The 21,263-nt window shown below is 40.1% G+C and overlaps 2 protein-coding genes across 3 annotated transcripts in view; one reads left to right on the top strand and one right to left on the bottom strand.

Moving 5' to 3' along the window:
- Positions 1-8,994, bottom strand: part of TGFBRAP1 (transforming growth factor beta receptor associated protein 1) — a 36,505-nt gene extending 27,511 nt beyond the window's left edge. Inside the window, exons 1-2 of one of the 2 annotated variants that reach the window (XM_041468452.1) lie at positions 8,973-8,994; positions 5,636-6,337 (exon numbers count right to left, since the gene is read on the bottom strand). In XM_041468452.1, the coding sequence (XP_041324386.1) occupies positions 5,636-6,320 (685 nt within the window). In that variant the 5' untranslated portion in view covers positions 6,321-6,337; positions 8,973-8,994. The other variant, XM_041468451.1, reaches the window with a different exon arrangement.
- Positions 8,995-12,648: 3,654 nt separating this feature from the next.
- CUNH2orf49 (chromosome unknown C2orf49 homolog) lies at positions 12,649-21,263 on the top strand. The gene is made up of 4 exons (XM_041468561.1): positions 12,649-12,812; positions 14,633-14,799; positions 17,198-17,570; positions 19,777-21,263. Exons 1-4 carry the CDS (start codon positions 12,669-12,671, stop codon positions 19,831-19,833), a joined length of 741 nt encoding a protein of 246 aa, XP_041324495.1. The 5' UTR covers positions 12,649-12,668; the 3' UTR covers positions 19,834-21,263.

The following is a 21,263-nucleotide window of genomic DNA, read 5'->3' as shown; positions in this document are numbered from 1 at the left end:
AAGATCCTTCTTGGAATGAAAAAACAAAACAAAACCAAGAAAAACAGAGAAAATAAAACAGAAGATTGTAGACTTTTACAGAACTACAGTGTAGAGACCAAGCTTTTGGATCCCTTACAGTGGCTTTCAAATGATCAGCCCTTTCCCCCTGACTAAGAGTTCTTTTTCACTGCAATGATCAGTTTTTTGACCATTACTTACAGAAAATTTCTAAGTCTAATATATAATTCCTAATTTACTCTATAGATCTTGATATTTTTATGACTCATAAGTAAAATTGTATGTCAGGCAAAATGTACTGTCCAGTTTTAAAGGCTTTCAGTTGTTATTCCATGATATAATCCCACTTCAAAACATGGGAGAAAGCCTGTTCTAAATACATGCTAACCAGTAATAAACATAGGGCTTATTATATTTGAAAGACTAATTCATAGGCTTTTCTATTTCTATGATGTTCTAACACAAATAATTATAAACCCCTTTTTTTTTTTTAATGAGAAAGATCTTTTTTAGGTAATTTAAAAAATCCTTTATGGAAATGAAAAGGTATGCATTCCAGTCAATGTCTCTCTACATCCCTCTGCCTTCAACAGCTAGAGCTTCTGTGGCAGAATGATGCATTTTCTGTCTTCATCCAGTTCTCACCTAAGGATAACAATAAACATAACTACAACCAGAAAACACAGCCTTTTTATAGCACAGGAATGTGTCTGATGAAACTTGAGATGAGGCCAGCAATCAATTCCATATTAAAAATTGCATAGGCTACCCATGGATTACAAGAGTTACCTGAAACAAAGCTACACTGTTTTCAGCACCAAGAGATAAATATTTTGTATCATCTGCAAACTGTTGAAGGTGTGCCCTTCCCTACCAGCCACGTTGTTAAAATGATGTCAGTATTGACCTCACATTGGCCCCCTGGGGTACAAGACTAGTGACTGGTCTCCACCTGCACTCTGCACTGCTGGCTACAAATCTTTCAGGCAAGTTTTCAATTCACCTCAACTGTTTCTCCAGCTCATTTTTCATCCATGTGTCTACAAAGGATGTCATGGCAGACAGCATCAAAGCCTTGCTGAACTTCACAGGATCACAGCTCCCCTCATTCTCCAAGCTGGCCTCTAATCATAGAAGACAGTCTGGTCAGGCAATTCCCCCCTTTTAAATCCACAGGGATTACTTAAAACCACATTATTGCCCTTTGTATATTTGGAAACAGCTTCCAGGATTTTCTCAGATCATCTTCCTGAGGGATCAGGGTAGGGCTGGCTGTTCTTCCCTAGTTCCTTTCTCTTGATCACCTAAGGCAGGGGTGAAAACATTTGTTTTCTTCCAGTTCTGAGGAATATCCTCTAATCATCATGATCTTTCAAAGATAATAAATTGGCCTCACAATGACATTAACCATCACCCTCAAGCATTCCTGAGAACATCCCAACAGGTCCCATGGATTTGTCTGTCCAGTTTATTTAAATGTTCCATAACCTGATCCTTCTCTACTGAGGGCAGATTTTCCCATTGTTCCCAAGGGCTGACATAAAGAAGGCATTAAGCACCTCAGTCTTTTCCATCATCAGGTCCTCCATCCCATTTGACAATGAGCTTCCACCAGCCTTCCCATGCTGCTGATGTGCTTGTAGAAGCTCTTTTTTTGCCCTTCATGGTGTTCAGTCAATGCCAGATGGACATTGGCCTCTGCCCTGGTTTTGGTCAGAGTTAATTTTCTTCTTAGCAGCCGGTATTTTGGATTGAGTAGAACAATGTTGATAACACAATGGTGTTCAACAGAGCACATCCCTTCATCATCTCCTCAGTCACTACCAGTGCACTCTGGAAAACTCCTGGCCTCCTTGTCTGCTGCTGTGCTGCCCCTTCAGAAGGTACTGGAGTGGTTCAAGTGTACCCTAAAAACCAGGGCCTGCAAATGTAGATTTCTTCAGATTACCTAAAGAGGATCTTACCTACATTGTTTTCCTGATGAAGTGGTCAATTTCAGGCACTCACCGCAATTAGTTTGCTCACCCATGCTAGTTTGCTCTCTAACCCAAATCCATAAACTCTTATTGGCCTCGTCCTTTGTTCCAAGGCACCCCACCACACCTTTCTACTGCTCCCATGTAAAGGGTAACCCCCATCTCAGCTGTTAAAACACAGCTGTGCTGATTTCCCAGAAAAAGTGAGACAGCTTCCACTACCACAGTGTTCTGTGTTCGGTCTCTGCATATGGCCGAAGCAGAGCTTCTTCAGCTCTGTTTGTTGCTTATGAAGTCTCTCATCACACCACCTTGCACTGATTTGCCAACACAGCCTACCACCACCACCATGCCTAACCTAAATCCAACTCACCATGTTGCTCAGTCAAGATAGCAAAAACAATTTGCCTCACTTGACCTGGTGGATCCCATCTCTTCCTTATATAGGGATCCATAGTCGTAAAAGACAAAACCCATCACCACAAGCTGTGCAATCCATTGGTGATCTGCACAATCCAGGTACTCCTCCTCAAGATGTTTCCTTACCAGCAGCATTAACGAGAAAACTCCCATCTCCAATATGAGGAAGCTTCCCACTACTACTATTTCCTAATTCCTCCTGGTGCTACTGCACATTGTACAGGCTTGGATGATTTGTTGGACAGAACTTCCTGCTTCTCATCTGCTACTGTAAGCACTGAGCATATTATATAGATGTAGATCAGCAAGCAGAGAAGGAGAATTCTTCCCATTATCAGAAGTCATGAGTTTCCGGAGTCAGTCATCACAGAACAGCAGAGACCCAGCCTGTCCTTCCCCTCTGTACAGCTGGAGGTTGAAGCCTCATGCCTGGGTCCTGGAGAAGATTCAATTTCCTTTTTGCCATCTCTGGTGCCATGTACTCTGCTGACCTCCCACTGCATCTCGTTTACTTGGCAACAGAAATCCTCAACCAAGCACACATATGGGCAAGGACAATATTTTTCCTTGGTCCAGTCTCAGCATGAGGCAGGAGGCACTCTGTTCAGCTCAAGGTGTGAGGAGCTGCACCCTCCATTGGGAGCTCAGTCTGAGTCAACACCTCAGATCTGGGGAAGTTGCTCCAGCTGGTGCTGGGAAGCATATCCTGTACCAATATCAAGAAGTGTCTGCTGTAATTTTAAACACTTAGAGCCTCTGCACAGCAGGAAATCTGATTAAAAGCATGCAACAAGAGCTTCACAAACTAAAAAACTGAATTTTGGTAAGCAGTTTCATACGTATCGGAAAGGACTGATTTCCAATTGTAAATTAATAATTACTGGACAGAATGAAGAAGCACCAAAAATTAAGTTCTCCCCGCTTTTGAAAGAACGAGCTAAATATTAACTGCAAGTAAACACAACAAAGTACCAAATGGCTAAGCATCTGCTATGAGCAATTCTAACAATCAGTTTAAAATCCAATGTACAGATAAAGAAAAAGGTTACATACACAATAAACTCCGAGATTTTTTACATTATCATTTTAAGCACTTGCTTTTTGCCAATGTAAATTCCAGTCTTAACTCAAAAGAAAATTAATACAAGTAAGTGTCACTTCAAACACTCTAAAGCCAAATACATTAATGCAAAATATCTCCACCTTTGTAAAAGAGGCTGAACTTAGCACAGATGCCCTACCAGCATGCCCTGATCAATGAGACATATGAAAGCAAATAAAATTAGAATTGAAGATTTACATCAAGCCTTTTCAAGTCCATGCATTCCACAGCAGAGGCCCACCTGAGATACCAAGATACACAACACTTGTCTACTATAAAGGTGCCCAACCATCTTCATAACTTCAAAGAGACAAGTGTTAAAGACACTAGGAATGCTAGCAAGGAGGAACAGCAAGATGGATAATACTTGGTCAAAACATCAGTGGGGAGGGAATAGAGAACAGGAGATTAAAAAAAAAGAAGATTAATTAAGCAAGGACAAATTATACAGTTGATAGCAAATACTCTAAAAGGTCTCTGAGGCAGTACAGGAAAAGAGTGGTTTATAGCATGTTTACAGCAGCACAAGTTCATTTGCTTAAGATCTCACATACCTGACACCTTACACAAGAATGTTGGAGTTTATAAGTAACCTTCTCTTCATATATCTCTCTTACAGTACACCAGACAAAAGCAAAAGTCAGACTAAATAAAATTCTGATTCCTAAATAAATACAATTACGCTTTTGAAATTATAGTCTTAAAGAAAAAAAAAAAAAGATAAATTACTTGAATGGAATCTGATTTGACTTGCCTAAAAGAATTTTACAAATTAAAGTAAGAATGGAATCTTCTCAGAAAATTAGCTAATTGACAAATTTTAACTTCTCTAGCACTAGTAAAACAGCTCATGTCCAAAAATATATGTCTGTATCTAAAAGAACTAAGAGCTTTAATAGGAAGTAGGCAGCTGAAATGACTTAGAAAAGCCCTGTATCTGGAAAAAAAAACCCAAGTCCATCTTGGAACAACTTTAACTCACATAAGCTCAAATTATACTGAGAGTCTACTTCTTCAGAGAAAAGCTAGTGAGTTGATGTACATCTCGCATTCTGATCAAAAAGCAAAACTTCAATATAAGCAACTGATCTTCTTTGGAATTAATAATTGCACACTTGATTTTCTTTGGAATGTATATTAAAAAGCCAAAACCCAAATTAAGGACCTAAATAGCTGTGAACTTTGTGCCACGCTATTCTTAATGTTTCAGGGAAAATACATAAACAGTGTCTCCTGAAAGGAGAGTCATATGGCAAACAGCATGAAAGCATTCTCTCTGTGGTCTGTCAGCTCTGGGATATTGCAGCTTTTCCAAAAAAAGCTCAAGATTACTAACCTCACAGCATATTGTCCATTTAGATAGATTACAGTAGTCCTTACAGTCATCTCTTAGACAAGAGCATGATTTCACATGATTTAACTTTGGTTTTGCAATACTTAAAGTATCATTTTCTGTTAAAACAGAGCTGAATAAATACTACTAAAAATATTAAGCAAATGAGAGCATAAAAACTGGGTAGTATCTGAAAACACCTACAGTTAGGACAGCAATTACTATTATAGGAGGTAGGATGCAATTTCCACTAAAATTTCTTACTAATACTGTAGCACAACATACCTTCTTGAGAATCTGTTAAAATCTATAAAATGGATTTCATATGAGCTCCTCTGAATAGCAACTGAGGAAAAAATTAATTCATCTACACTAATTGAACAATTTTGTAGCAACGTCCACAAACACAATCCCCCTAGTCACTACAGACTGTCTATCAATCTCTGAAATTTCACTTGATACCCAACAATTTTTTTTGGTAGGGGCTGCAAGATGTAATGAAATGAAGCTTTGATTAAAATAAAACACCTCATGTGAATAAAAATAATAATAAAATCTTGTGCATTAATAAAAAACAGGTAGTGTGGGGTTTTTTTACAGTTATAATAGCATTATAGAGTTATAATAGTACTAAGTATCAAAAATTTATCATCCTCTTTTTATCTCAGCATTCCAATATAGACCTGTGAAGGAAATCATCATTATTATGCATAACACTTAATTTGTAAAGCTTTGCTTCAGAAATTCAGAGAAACAAAGAGAAGTTATAAAAAATTGCAAAAAAATTAAAATCCTTAGTCTCACCTAGGCCTCCAGGGCCAGCCAACAGAAACTCTTGTCTGCCTATTCTTTTCACAATTGGCCGTTTCTCATCACTGCAATAAGGAAATAGGTCCTGGGAGACGCCAGTATTGTAATTCAAAATTATATACTGTGTAGTAAGGGCAAGGCATAAGTAGTAACCATCTACAGCCACAGCACAGGGTTGCTCTGGAGTAAACACTTCCTTCACTATCTGGACTCTGTCTTCAAACACCATGAACATTTGAATGGTGCGACGCTTGACCGAGATAATGCAAACTTCAACGCAGAAAGGATCCCCACTCACAGGGTTTTCATTCAGTGTGAATGTCACAGCTCCTTTGATCCTAGCACCAGTGGGGACAGGTTCCAAGTTGATCATGTTCACTAGTGTTATCGTGTTGTCACAAAGCACAAGCAGTCTCGTGAGGGCAGAGGCTGCTTTCAACTCGCTCACAGGCTTCTTCAAACCCAGGTATTTGTGTAGTTGCTTGGTGGCAGCAAAAGTTATTTTTCCAGCTGTGGATACCTTTTCATCCAGCAGAAAGTGATAGATAAAGCAGTCATTGGTTCCAATATAGAGGTTCTTCCCACAACACTCAATGCACTCGATGTTGATGTAATTTTTGTCTCCCATTAACATCTCCCGCTCAACAGCAGAAACGAGCTTGAAAGCTTTAACGCTCATTGTGTCTTCTGGGTGATCTAATTAAAGAGAAAAAAACACTACTATTTACCTCTGCACATAGAATCAAATATCAGAGAGAGCAATTTAACATCCACTTATACAAAAACTTAACTACTGCATTTTTTAACCCAACTACACAAGCCAGAGCAAGCACATTAATAACCACAAAAATTAATCAAACTCTATGCCTCCACTTCTAACCTATTCTGAAACAGATTCACAACAGCACCCAGCTATTCTGAAGTGATGCTTTCTCCACAAGTAACCACCATGTTATTGGCTCTCTCAGACACAGGCACAACAAGAGGTTATTGCCAGTAGTTAGTTACTTATAAACCTGTCATGCACAGGTTTCTATCACCTGTACATGAAAACAGACAAGCTTCAGGTCTTAGATTTCCTGAGAGGCTGCAAGGCATTTAGTGCTACTAGTTAACATGTCATATTGCTTTACACTCCACTGCAGGCCTATTAATACACTGCCCTTTCACAAAATACCACAGGTATATTCCATTTTAACACATATTTTACATTCCTTAGTTTCCAGCAATCAGAAATACATACTTTCCATGCCAGTTCAATAATAACTTACGCAAGGCATCATCAAACTCATAACAGAAGTTGTTGGTTTGAGTCTGTAGCTTGTTGGGTTTTTTTAACATAGGCAGTGTGCATGACTCATAAAGTATTCATTAAGCTCAAGACATAGTATCACAGAAATTCAGAGTGTTTCTGTTCTCCACTACCACAATAATTCTAAAGGCCTGTCTTTAAGTGCTAACCAGAACTTCTAATATTTATTCTACAAACTATACCTACCCCTCTCCAATCAAGCACTGTCAAGGGACAGATGCAATTTATGAAGCAGATAATACTATTTTAAAAACAATCCATGCAATTTTATTATACTCCAGACTTGTGTTATTTTATAAGAAACCAGCAGACAACTGTGCTCAACACTCCAAAGAAGAGCAAATGAGAAACTGCTGATCTTACTTAATCACTTTTTAATTTGTCATGACTGGTCTGTAATGGTCCTTACCCAACGCAGGCACAACACTAAACATCTCAAACACACACAATTACTTCTACTCCACATGTACTGTGGTGGTATAAAACACCAAATTAAATCTCTGTGGACCAACAGAGAAACCAACATCAACAAACTGGTCCTGTAAACAAAATTGAAACTAAACACAGTCAAAACAAATTTAGTTTCCAATTACTACATCTAACAAAACCCTTTGCTTTTACAAGAGAATGCTAAAAACTGTGGTCAAAAATTTCTATAATTGAGTTAGAAAAGATAAGATACACAACTTGCAGATAATAATGAAATAAAATCATATAAAACTAAGATTATGGCTAGAAGAAAACCATATTACCAAGTTACAGTAGTAAGTGTTAGTGCCAAATACTTTAGAGTTCATTTTTTCGGGTTTTTATCAGAAGTTAAAAAGATTTTAGTTTGGGCTTCCGTGACATTTTCAAGTTCCATCCTCACCTGGAATGTAAATTAGTGTTACGACCTTCAACAAAAAAACCAACCAAACAAACCCAGGAAGCACTAGAGAAACAGCTGAGGGTAAAATGATAATGCAAGTCTGGCAACACAGCCACCTTACCCTCCAACGGGATCAAAAGAAACACAGCATTTTAACTTAGAGAGGACCGTCCAAAGGTTGACTGCCAAAACAACCCCAACAGTTCTTAAGAGCTTGTTTGTAGCCTGAAGTGATAAACTACCATCTGCAGAGGTCAGGCAGCTTTCATACCTGAAGCTGCCAAGGACTCAGTTAAAGTTCCAGCCCAAAGTAAAAATGTAACTGACAGAAATGCAGAATTTTACTCCTGACCAAGATGTGTTAAAAAGTCCAAACAAATTTCCTAAATCAAAGTTGATGAAAATTAAAAGTATGAAAGAAATCCTAACAGATCCATGACTCCTGAACAGAAAGAACAAAAAATCCATAGTACTACATAAAATGAAAACATTCATTCTAGAATAAAAAAAGACGTGAGAAAAAGCTTTTAGGAACAAACAATTCCAACATGCATGACCTGGACATAACTTCTTTTTTAGCATTTCTTTTGTTCTCATTTATGAAACCTTAGGGGCCAGCGAGCACTGTAAAGGAACAGGTTCTGCATAACATGCCGTTCCTTTGAAGTGCAAGAGGCCACTCCATAGTTACAGATAGCATTTTTTATACTATATTTAGATGTAAGAAGCCCGGAAAACAAGATAATGGGGATGTTTTTCTGTCAAAGGAAAATAAAGCAACAGTCAAAGAAAATTATCAGTGTAGTAGACACTGATTTTTGAGCGCAATAATAACCCCGCACGCACTCATTTCCTGCAAGAAGTGGGAAGCAGCTCTCCCCCGCTCCTGTTAAGCAATAACCTTGCATTACATTGTGCTCTCCCTGCCCTGGAGAGCAACACCCTGCCTCCCTCAGCTCCGCACCGCTCCCTCACCTGCGCGGGCTCTAATTAACCTGTGGCTGCCACTCTCCGGAGCCGCGGAGCCCCGGCAGGGCAGGGATGCGCTGCCCGTCCCCTCACACACACCGCGCAGCCAGGCCCGCCGCCGGCCGGCCCCGGTGCGCCCGCCCGGACACGGAGCCTCTCCCGCCGCCCTCCCCCAGCACCTGCCGGCGCACAGCGGAGCCGGCCGCCTCGGGGCGCGCTGGGATCCGCCGGCGGCGGGCGGGGGGGACGCGCCGCTTCCGGTGCGGCGCCGGCCCCGCCCCGGCCCGCGTCACCGGGCACGGGCAGCGGCGGGAGGCCGCGTCCGGTCACGTGCGGGAAAGCCGGGATGCGCCGGCCGGGAATGCGCCCCAGTGCGCCTCGCGGAGCTCTACTACTTCGAGGCCGAGAGAAGAGACCGATACATCTATTTTATACATATATCTATCTCTACCTCAATATATTCTAATATTTATGTTTATATGTATATATTTATTTGTATATATATATTTAAAATAGATACATAAGAGAGTCCAAAGCCTTGGGATATATATACATACATACATACATATATATATATATATATATATATATATATATACACATGATGATGTGGGAGATGCTTTTCTCAGGTTCTCAGAAAGTGCCCTCACTCAAATTTAACTTAATAATATTAATAGTATAAGTCTCATCTCTGAGACTTACAATAATGTTGTTTATAGTATTTTTATATTGTCTAAGTCTCATATATTATAAGAGACTTATACTACTACTATTATTTATATAAATATAAATATATTATAAATTTCCCAACTATTAAATGTTAAAAAGATAAATTACTTATCGGTAGAATTGCCTTGTTAAAGTTTAGGGCTTGACATGCCTCAGTGACCTAGGAGGAGGTTAACACAGCTTGGTTAGAAGGGTGTGCTCCTGATAGTGGACACAAAGAATGCAGACTTTGTGGGCCACAAATACATTTGGCAGAATTCCCAAGATAAGGAAGAAACTGACAAAGTCTGCTCATCAACTCCACTGGAATCAGCTCCAACTGGGTAAAAAGTAATTCAGGCAGGGGGGAGCTCTGGTCACTGACTTACGGCCCAAGAAACCCACTGGCTCAAGAGAAGAGGGAGACTGTGCAGGCTAATCAGCACGAGAAGTGAGGAAATCATTGACCAATAGAAGACTAATTAATGAAAGAACTATGTAATTTATAGCCAATGAACATTAATGCCTTTGTTTGCTAAAGTACGTAAATGGTAAGATTTGATGGTCATCATGCTGGCTTTGTGGAATCATGTGGCATGTGTTGGCTGCCCAACACATCTTTCTGCACAGAATTGTAAATAATCAAATATCTCAATTCTCTGTGTGGATTGGCCTCTTGCTCACTGGGTGAAAGAAACTATTTTGGGACAACACATACAGCTAATGAACAAAGTAAAGAGCAAGGTATCAGAAGTGATGTAAAGCATTTTTTTTTCCTAATTGTAAAAATCTTAAAAAGAGAAAATGGTACCTAGTATCATTTATTTAAAATTACCCTATTGCATTAACAAAAAAATATAAAAAATAACTCTACTATGAAATGCAATAGGATCATTCAACAAATCTATGAAAACAATATAGCTCATTAAAATTATATTTTTTACAGCAATTTGAAAATAAACATTATATTTTTATCAGACTGTTTTCATTTAATCTCTTTCAGAATTTTATTGTGAGAGGATATGCTTTGGTTAATCAGAGAGGAACTATAATTTTAGGTACAAATGCCAACAAAGTAAATACTAACACAGGATAATCACAGGGATGAAATCTTGATCAGCACAACTAATTCAGTTAGCAAGGATATGTTTCTGTGAGGCAGAACTTACAAGGTACTTTAGGAAGAGAGAGATGATCCATGTACTTTACAAGAAAGTAATTTCATTCACTGAAATAAGCACCAAAATCCAGGCTGAACATCCACCCTAAAAGCTATATTCATTTACAAGATTACTTGAGTTCAGCTGATTTTGTGTCATAATTGGCTGAAGTGAGAAATGAATGAGAAAATGAAAATAGAACTAGTCTTTAGCTGTGTGCCTGCTGAACTATAAAGCTGGGCTTTGGGCAGCCCTGGCATGCAGCCTGTGCTTCCCCTTGGACGCAGCTTCCCTGAAGAGAAAAAGCACAAGAGAACAAATTGTATATACTGCCAGAAGACACTTTTGAGGAAGCCATATGATATAATGTTACTACTTGTACACTTAAATGATTTTTAAATATTGAAAATTTGAATTTATGCTTTTTGAAGTGCTGTATAGTTGTAGGTTCTAAAGCGACATACATAGTAATGTATCTTCAACTCCTTCCACGTGGATGTACTTTTATTGTGTTACATTGTTGCCTGTGCCTTGCAATTCTGTAAAATGCATCAAGTACTTCAAATTACCTTGTAATTTTATGTTGTAAAAACTACATGGTTATTTACACATGTAACCATTTGTTATTATCTATTCTGCTTTAAAACATGTAAGCAGGTGACAGAATCCAAAGCTATTGTACTTCGGAATTACAAGGCAACTTTTGTTGTTGCCTATCAAGCAGCGTTAACCAGTGGGTGTCGCAATTATGGGCAGGATGGAGATCGTGTTTCATTCCATAGCAAGTTCCGGCATGCAGAAGCACAAAGCACTCATACTTTTGTGTGATGACAGAATGACAATAAAACAGATGTTCTCCGGGTTCCATGCTATCAGCTGGGGGGTGACCTCACCTTATCAGCAACACCAAACTCCCTCAAGGGCAGAGAGGCCTTGCAGAGAAACCCAGACAAATTATAGCTGTGCAATCACCAGCTATATGACATTTAACAAGGGTGGGTGCTCAATTCTGCACCTGGGATGGGAGAACCCTGGATGTATGGAGAGACTGGGGGACAGGAGGCTGGAGAGCAGTGCCATGGAAAGGGACCCAGGGGTCAATGGCAAGTTGAGCATGTGCCAGCAGTGCCCTGGCAGCCAGGAGGGCCAGCCCTGTCCTGGGGACATCAGGCACAGCATGGCCAGCTGGGCAAGAGAGGGGATTGTCCTGCTCTGCTCTGAGCTGGGGCAGCCTCCCTCCAGTGCTGGGGGCAGTTTTGGGTGCCACAGTAGAAAAAAGACATAAAACTATTGGAAAGCATCCAAAGTGGGGCCACTTGGATGGGGTGAAGGGCCTTGAGGGGAAGCCATGTGAGGAGTGGCTGAGGTCACTTGGTCTGTTCAGCCTGGAGAGGAGGAGACTGAGAAAAGACCTTATCAAGGTTCTACAGGTTCCTCATGAGGGACAGGCACTGATCTCTTCTCTCTGGTGACCAGCGACAGGACCCAAGGGAATGGCCTGAAGCTGTACCAGGGGAGGCTTAAGTTGGATATCAGAAAAAAGTTCTTCACCAGAGGGTGGTCAGGCACTGAACAGGCTCCCCAGGGAAGTGCTCACAGCACCAACCCTGACACAGTTCAAGCATTTGGAAAACACTCTAAGACATGGGGTGTAATACTTGGGGCTGTCCTGTGTAGGGCCAGGAGCTGGGCTTCGATGATCCTTGTGGGCCTCTTCCAAATCAGAATATTCCGTGATTCTGCGGGATTCTGTGTGTTTCCCCTGACTCGGCTGCCCCACGGAGCGGTGCCACCATGGCAGGGCACACCCCCGGCCCCGCTGCCCCGTTCCAGCCCCGCTGCCCCGGCCCCTTTGGCCCGTTCCGGCCCCTCTGTCCCAGTCCCCTCGCCCCGTTCGGGCCCCGCTCCAGCCCGTGACGCCACCGCGGCGCGCGGCTGCTCTGGAAACGCGTTTCCCTCCGCGCGCGGGATTGTGGGAGTCCGGGAAGGGGCCGCCGGGGGAAGAAGATGGCGGCGCATGGAAAAGCCCGGGCAAGTGGTGGCAGTGGAGAGGAGGAGCGGGGATCTGGGGGCTCGGAGTCGGAGCTGGAGCTGTTGCTGCTGCACCCGGAGCTGCTCTCGGAGGAATTCCTGCGGCTCACCCTGGAGCAGGTGCGTCCGGGGAGCCGGGCCGGGCGGAGCGGCGGCCCCTGAGGCGGGGCGAAGAGAGTCACGGTGCTCAGGGAAGAGCAGGCACCAAGTCGGTGCTCTGGACACCACGAACTTGCAGAGAGGAGGCTCTGGCGCGGGAGATGTCTCCGTGTTTGCAAAGGGGCTGTGCTTGAACACCGAGGCTGCTAAAAAGCAATTTGCCCAAATGGAGACAGTGTCTGCATACAGTAAAACTGGCTGTGGAAGGATGAGCTTTACACTGTTAAAGTTGCCACGTCCATAGCCAGGTGACCCTGCCTTGGCAGGTCGGTCGGACTAGATCATCTCCGGAGATCCCTTCCAACCCTAATAGTTCTGTGAGTTAAAGAAATGTAGCCTCTGTAATCAGTCAAGCTAATGCTTTAATGCATAAGTACTGATATTTGATAGTTGGAAAATAATTGAGTTTGAAAGGGACTTCTGAACAGTTTAGGACCATGAAAAGCTTTAGTTGATGTTGTTTGGAATACCAGTTACTGCCTTGGCTGAAAATGAAACAATAGTAATGAAAGTTTCAGGGCTTTGTATAAGCTTAAAGAATTTTCATATGCTTTTGTCCATGCAGCCTGTGTGGATAGGTTTCAGACCAGCATCAGAAGTCACGAAGTGTTGCCAGAACCAGTAGTGGCAGAGGCTTGACCTGCTCTCAGTGACCTCGATTTGTAGGATGTTAGTGGAGTTTTTTTCTCACCCCATAAATTTGGCATGAGGTACCAAGAAATGTTCACGACCCAGTACACGATTAGAAAGAAAACTGGTGTTCTAACTGGTGGTTCCTAGAATCACTGAATAGTTAGGGTTGGAAGGGACCTCTGGAGATCATCTTGTCCAACCCCCGGCAAAGGAGAGTCACCTAGAGCAGGTGACACAGAAACACATCCAGGTGGGGTTTGAATGTCTCCAGAGAGGGAGAGTCCACGACGTCCCTGGGGAGCTTGTTCCATCTTTAAGGAAGTTCTTCCTCATGTCGGGATAAAACTTATCTCCATTATTCTTTGGGAACTGGGGAAGATAGCACTGTTCTACATCTATAAGTTTGACTTGCATTGCATTCTAGTTGTCTGTTTTCTAGAAATGTGAAAAAGAGCTCTGGTATTGTAGTTGGATTCAGGGAAGCGTGTTTAAGAGTGCATGAAAACATCAGCCATCAACAGTATGTCTATCATAATTTTTCCCTTTTTTGGCTACCTTTTTCCTTGGGAAAACTTGCAGTAATTTCAGTGGAGAGGGGCTGCAAGGTTGACCTGTGTGAGCAAAGGTGAATAACTGCTCAGTGCTGGTCACAGCTGGGTCCATGTCTCTCACACTGTTGAAGAAAGCAGCCCATCACACCCCAGAATTTGAAGCAGAGTTGCTCATGGCACCTGTGCTCAAATGCACTCAAAGAGCAGCAGACACTGGGGGCAGGAGACTCCAGAGGACACACTGGAAGAGGCAGGTGAGGAGACATGAGAAGAAATGCACTTGCAGGTGGTGGAAAAAGAAACCACTGTGCACTGACCAAAACATCCTGTGTTTCTCATTGCTTCACTGGAGGGACAGGCTGAGTGTAATCCACACAGAAAGTGAAGGAAGTTGACAGTAGGAAGGTAGGAGACCAGGCTGTTGGCACTGAACAGTTCATGGCCTCTCCAAACTGATCATCCCGGTCACCCCTTTACTTCTGGAACCCTGGCCCAATACAATACTTCACAGCGGATTTTGAAATAAGAAATTCTGCCACTCAGATGGTTGAATGTTGGATTGCATAAAAATAACAGCTCTTTTCCTCTTCCCCACAGAAAAATATATTAGGTGAAAATGATGTGAAGATGGACAAAGATGGGCTCACTGATCTCTATATTCAACATGCCATTCCCCTGCCTCAGCGTGACTTGCCAAAAAGTAGATGGGGGAGAATGATGGAAAAGAAGAGACAGCAAAATGACTTCAAAAGTGAGAAGAAAAGGTAATTTAGCTTTATTGGGCCACACTTGGACAATTTAGGACAATGCATTTAGTTTAATCTTTGCCTGATTAGTGAAGCTTGTACAGCTTTTAGATATTGTTACAGTTTACAGAGAACACCGTGTTGGCTTGCCTGTGTCAGAAGTGTTAGATTCTACTGCTGCAAAAATAGAGAAAAGGGGAGGGTAATTTTTTTTTTCTTTTGCCATTTAATTGTTGTTAATGCTATCTGGCATATAGGGCTTCTTTTCACAGATCTGTCTTCCTTGTACTTCCCCTTTAAGTACTGAAAGGCTGCAGTAAGGTCTTCCTGGAGCCTTCTCTTCTGCAGGATGAGCAGCCTCCACTCTCTTAAGCCTTTCCTTATATCATTTTATGACCCTCCTCTGGAGCTGCTCCATGTCCTTCCTGCAGAGGCTCCAGATCTGGATACAGCACCCCAGGTGAGCAGAGTAAGGGGTGCAGAATCACTTCCCTTGACCTGCTGGCCACGCTACTTTGGACATGTTTGTCTTTCTGGGCTGCAAGCACACGTTGCTGACTCGTGTCTAGCCTCTCATCCACCAGTATTCCCAAGTCCTTCTCAGCAGGGCTACTCTGAATCCCTTCACCCCCAGTCTGTATTGGTTCAGAGAGTTGGTATTGTTCCTCCATCCCCCAGTGTGTGTTGATAAAGGAGGAGAAAGGAAATATTTTTTGTTTCACTGCATAATTACTAATTAATAATCATGTTTGCAGTGTTTAAGGAAAGTGCTAAAAGCATATTTAACTATGCTTTCTTCTGTACAGGGGTGACCTACTCTATCTAGAGCGAGGGGTGCATGCTGCAGAAATTTTGTGTGTCTGTTTCAAAAATAACATTTGCTTTCTGAAATAAATATTCTGTCTTGTTTTAAAAATCTTTCTCTTTGTATTTGCTCAGAAAGCAAAATCTTCTTCAAAAGTTTGTTTGACTGAATCTCTTCACCCAACTTTCCACCTGCCCAAGACTTTGACATGTGATATGCATGAGTGGTATTCTGATATGTTCAGCAGTAAATCCTAAGGAAAGGTGGATGGAAATTCCTGTAGTTTTTCAGTATTACAGCTTGTTGATGTCTTGAGTCTCTTCTAGCTTTGCTGAGGTTTCTAACTGTGAAGGGCTAAACAAATTCCGTCAAGTGATTTGGGGTTTTTTAGATGTTTTTTCAGTTTTTAGGTGCTTTTTAAAATTCTAGCAGTGGCTAAAACACTGAGCTGTCTTTTGTCCGGTTTATTTTCCATGTGCATAAGAGGTTAGAGTACCTCAGTTTGTTTCCATCTGTGGACTTGAGGATGGAAGCGTGAGGTTAGTGTTTGGGTAGTGTTAGTGTGCTGAAATAGGTGCAAAAGAACTTTTTATCAAAACTGAAAACTGAAGTTTTTAAGCAGGAATATTATATTCTCTTAATGGTGGTTTGGGTTTTTTATTTGTTAAATCAGCACTTTCCAAACACTTTCTCTTTGTCATTCTTGACTATTGCATTTTTAAAACTCAGAATCCATATAGTGTGAGTTATGGTTTTACTTCGTTGTTTTTCTCAGTCAAGATGTTTTCTGATAATACTGTTTTGATATTAGCTTGATAATTTTCCTTTTAATGAATCAGTGGTTACTAAAATGGCCTGCTCTGACTACACATAGGCTTAAAGGCACAAACTATTAAAAAATGTCATTAAATTCACTTAGGGTTCCTGTACAAAGAATACTTATTTTAAAAAGGTATGGGTTTTTTGATTCGTGTTTTTATTCCTTAGCTAACTGTCTTTTGGACTTACCTTAACATTATGATTATGAATAAGAGTGGAAACAGGGAAATTTAGAAGTGTTAGAATATGAGATGCTGTTCCCTGCAGGTAAGGCAGCACACCCTTTCTTATATACTCATCTTTTGAAATACTTCACACTTATTATCTCTGTAGTTACTCTAGAGTAACTGCAGTGGTAAAAGCATAGTGCCTTTGGTGTACAGCTATAATTGTCTGCTTAGACAGTTCCTCACACAACTCGTCTTGCTGAGGAGCACTGGTCCTCACACAACCCCCTGCGCCTTTATATTTTGGAAGTGACTTCTATTGCTTTTTATTTTTATTTAAGTATATGTAAGTGTATATAAGTATATTTATTTTTATTTAAGTTTGGAGCATCTGAGAGTTTCATATTAATATTTTGGGATATATGTCTTCTTCAGGGAGGATAAAATTAATTGTCACTACTAGTATATGTAAGTGTATATAAGTATATTTATTTTTATTTAAGTTTGGAGCATATGAGCATATCATGAGCATGTCATGGATATGCTATTTTTTGATAATCTAACCTACATTTCTGTGAATTTTATGATCCTATGTTTCTGTGAATTTTATGATTTGTATTTTCAGTGTTACAACAGTGGAAGGTTTAAGGAAACGGCCATTGATTGTATTTGATGGCAATTCGACAAGTACAAGCATAAAGGTGAAAAAGACGGAGAACGGAGCTGCTGATCGCCTGAAGCCTCCTCCAGCTGGAAGCACCACCAACACAGTTAGGAGATTGTCAGTTCCTTCAAATGCCTCCACATACCTTTCAGCATCCAGTTTGTCAGAGGACGCTAAGCTGGGAATAAGGAATAATGAGGCTCAGCAGAACAATATTACAAAGACTGACAGCAGTGTGTTGACTGGTCTGAAGGTTTGCCCTTTGTCTCCAATAGCAGGAACTACTGTTGTGAAGTTAAAGAGGTCTGTTCCAAAAGAGGAATCAGATTTGCCGGTATGTTTGTGCAGTATCTTGTTTTGCAGCTTTTTTTTTTTTTTTTTCTTAATTGAGATTTAAAGGAGACAAAGTTAGAGCCTTGCAAGAGTTTTCAGGTTGATTTTCTTTTGGAGTAATGGTAGAGTATTTAGAAACAGTGAGTACTAGTAAAGTTTAGCTAGTTTGGGAAATACTAGAATGAAGGAAGTTTTTACTTGTCAGTAGGAAGCTTCTGTGTAGGTAATGGTGCTGAGTGTAGCTGCCAGATGGGGACAAAGAACAGTCGTTAGTTTTGGGAATGGTGTGATTACAGGGCTTGTCAATCAGCAGGGAGCAATGGGCTATCTCTTAAAAACATGCCACAATACAGACAGAGGTCTTAACACTTGTGTTGCATTCCTTCATGATACAAATAAAGAAGTTTTCACATTTCCACTGGAATACGGGAATATCTGGAATAAATCTGGGTTTTAACGGAAGAGATAGAAATATCTGTTCTCAGTTGAACTGCAGGGGGAGCTTTAGATATACAGTGTGCAGTTACATTGATTAGAATTTTTCTAAGACACGACACTGAACTTTGTTTTCTCAATATTGCCTCATGAGATGCAATAAAACATTCATATTAATAATAATATATAAAAGTATTAACATATTTTTTAAAAGTCCTTTAATGAAAGAATGTAGGTAATATTCTGCTGCATGGATTGGTATGTTCCATCAGACTTCTGTTAAACATGAGTACCAAAACATATGGCTGTTGTGAAAGACAGCTTTAGCAGCTTTTAAAAGATCCATGGCTGAGGCTCTGAATGGAATTTATGCTTGAGAGGTGTGTTTCCTACTACCAGTAGGAACTTAATAACTTCTTTCAGTATTTAGAACTGTTCCAAGTATTGGTCAGATCTGAATCTACAGAGCTTTTGAAACTTGTTTGGTATACATCTCACAGCTTCTTTGTATTTGGTTTAAATGTCCTGTAGACACAGTGATGACATTTTTAAGCATCCCTGTATGACTGACACTCAGAAGCTATGACCTCTGACATTTGACTTTCTATGTTAGCCACAGTTTAGGTTGTTCCAGTTAATACCTGTCAGTTCAGTCATGCCTTGGTTGATGCTGGTCAGAGGTGTGAAGTTAGGCATGTGTGTTCTATGGATGTTACTCTACCATCTGAAATTAAAAGAATGTGCTATTGAATAGAAAGTGAAGCTGTCAGGAAGAATCAGTGTACTTGGCAGATGTCTGTAAAGCCTGATCTATTTTTAGTGTAATGACAGTAAAGGCAATTATGTCTCCAAGCAAGTGACTGTTCCTTGATGTTCAAGAAAAATTTAATGAATAGCACAGAACTATCCATATTGTCTTTGGGTCTAATTCCCTTAAACCTTTCAGTGGTTGCAGTCCACAGGATTCCTGTAAATAAACTGACACTGAAAGTCTTTTAAAGAGAAGAGCGATCTCTAGATTGTACTCCCTGAACCAGTGTGTTGCAGTATGTTCTTGAAAACTCATATACCTGCCTTTACTCTGCTTATATGAGCTATTAAAGCTCTAATTTCTCAGAATTTTTATTATTATTATTTTAGATGATGAAAGGGAATTATTTTACCACTTCATGTGCTATTGCTTTGCTTTGGGCTTTCTTGATTTTTACAGGTTTCTTTGGGCAGGGGGACTTGAAAGATTAGTTCATCTGAGGCTTTGGCAGTTATTTATCTTCTTTTTATCCAGGTCATTACAAAGGAAGACCAAATTTTCTGTTTCTTTTTTTCATGTTTTTTACTATTTGACAAAAGTAAATTGGTTTTCTAGTTGTATATTTGGGGAATTTTTCTTATACAATTCCATTTCAACAAGTATTTTAAGAAGACAACCTGAAATAACTTCAGAAGTATGTTTTGAAGCTCCAATATGTACCTGTTTCTAAGTGGCATAACTGAAAGCAATTTTTGAATATTTAAGAATATTTATTTGTAGGTTGCTGAAAACCAAAACACATGTATGATTTGCAGGTAGTTAAATTCATTGGCTCTATTTTTATCTTCACCAGAGAAGTTCTGTGATATTTAGCTTTCTCCACAAGATGGCAATAGAAAGCTGTTGGAGTAGCCTGTAGCTGAATACTGTGATAGTACCACATTGAAATATGCCAGATTAATGACTGACTCCTGTTTGCACAATATCTCTAAGAATAATTGTATATTTTCTTATATTCCAGAATGACCTAAAGCCTTCAGAAGCAAAGAAGAAAATCCAGCATGTTACATGGCCATGAAGTAGCTAATGGTGCTCGAAACCTAAATATTACTTCCATATTTTCAAATAGATAGACCATATTTAAACAGTTTAAATAAAATTATTTTAAAATTTACAGACTTACAGAGATTCAGATTGCTGTGAAGTTTTAACAAGTTTAACAGCTCCCTGTTGTAAAGCTGGAGTCACTATCACCAGTCACCTTAAAAGTATCCACTCTTGTACACCGAGTAGTTAATTACTTCTTTAAAAGGTGGTGATATTACACTATACTAAACCCTCTGCTCTTAGTTTTCAAGATTATTATAGTTCATCTCCTCCATGTCACTGTGATTCACACATTGTTTCGCTAAGATTCAGTTTTATTCCACATCTGATTAAATAGTTTAAATAGCTATTGAAATTTAGAGTGATCCCTAGAGCCTTCTTGGCTTTAAAAAGGTAATTAATTTAGGTGAGAAAACTGACCATTCTGCTGATAGGATAGTCTACAAAAATTTTTTTTCCTTTTTGTTGCACAGGAGTGTAGAATTTGCAGTGCAAGTTAGGTTGGTAATAAGAGATGAACTATTTTAACAGCATTACTTCAAATTGAAGTTTCTCTTGATATATGAAACAAGGAATGCACAGATGGAAATACGTGACTAGACTGATAACGGAACTTCGAGAGGAAGTAGTGAATGGATTAGTGCCATGTTCTATTAAGTACACAGGCATATTTTTTACATACATAAGTGTAAAAATGTGCCAGTGTAGGAAATTTGCTTGTTTTCCTGGTTACAATCATGCTTATTTATAAAATATGGAGAAAACCAATGGAATGCAGACCTGTGCTTTCTCAGCCTACAGACAGTTGAAGAAGGATGTGGATAGGAAGACAGAAGTACCTTGAGAGCATTAACACTTGTAATTGCACTCTAGAAAAAAACCCCACAAACCTGTTTTCCCTTCTTTTGATAATTTAAGATGGATTTTGGTTTTCTGTGAAATTTGGTGTTTTATCTGGGTTATTGGTAGTGCCTCACAGGGCAAAAAGGATTTTGGTTTTCTGTGCAATTTGGTGTTTTATCTGGGTTATTGGTAGTGCCTCACAGGGCAAAAATCCAATTGAGTTGATGGAAACATTTTTATTAAAACTCATTGATTCAGGGTGAAGGCAGTTTAGATCAGTTTTAGGTACAGATGGTAAATAAGAATAATAACAATGTCCCAGACTTGGTAAAACAAGAAGAATCAACTTCTGAATCCACTTAGTTAACCCAGTAAAAGAAGTTTGGTAGTGATCAGAAAGCTTGTTTACATTTTTAACACTGGTTTATATTGAAACCAAAAACTGTAGCTTAGTTCTTTACTTTACAGAAGTTCTCCATTCACTGTTATGATGTAAAAGGCACTTCTCGAATGCTGTAAAATGGTAAGAATGTGTGTTTTGAAATGGTGTGCTCTTTC

The sequence above is a fragment of the Pyrgilauda ruficollis genome, unplaced genomic scaffold, assembly GCF_017590135.1.
Source record: "Pyrgilauda ruficollis isolate IOZ18807 unplaced genomic scaffold, ASM1759013v1 scaffold22, whole genome shotgun sequence".
Classification (NCBI taxonomy): Eukaryota; Metazoa; Chordata; class Aves; order Passeriformes; family Passeridae; genus Pyrgilauda; species Pyrgilauda ruficollis.
Note: the sequence above shows the minus strand (reverse complement) of the source record. Positions and strands in the feature narration are given on the sequence as shown.

Coding starts and splice junctions, on each gene's coding strand:
- CUNH2orf49 (XM_041468561.1), top strand. CDS start 12,669: ATGGCGGCGCATGGAAAAGCCCGGGCAAGTGGTGGCAGTGGAGAGGAG. Junction 12,813..14,632: donor TGCGGCTCACCCTGGAGCAG/GTGCGTCCGGGG, acceptor TCTTCCCCACAG/AAAAATATATTAGGTGAAAA. Junction 17,571..19,776: donor AAGAGGAATCAGATTTGCCG/GTATGTTTGTGC, acceptor CTTATATTCCAG/AATGACCTAAAGCCTTCAGA.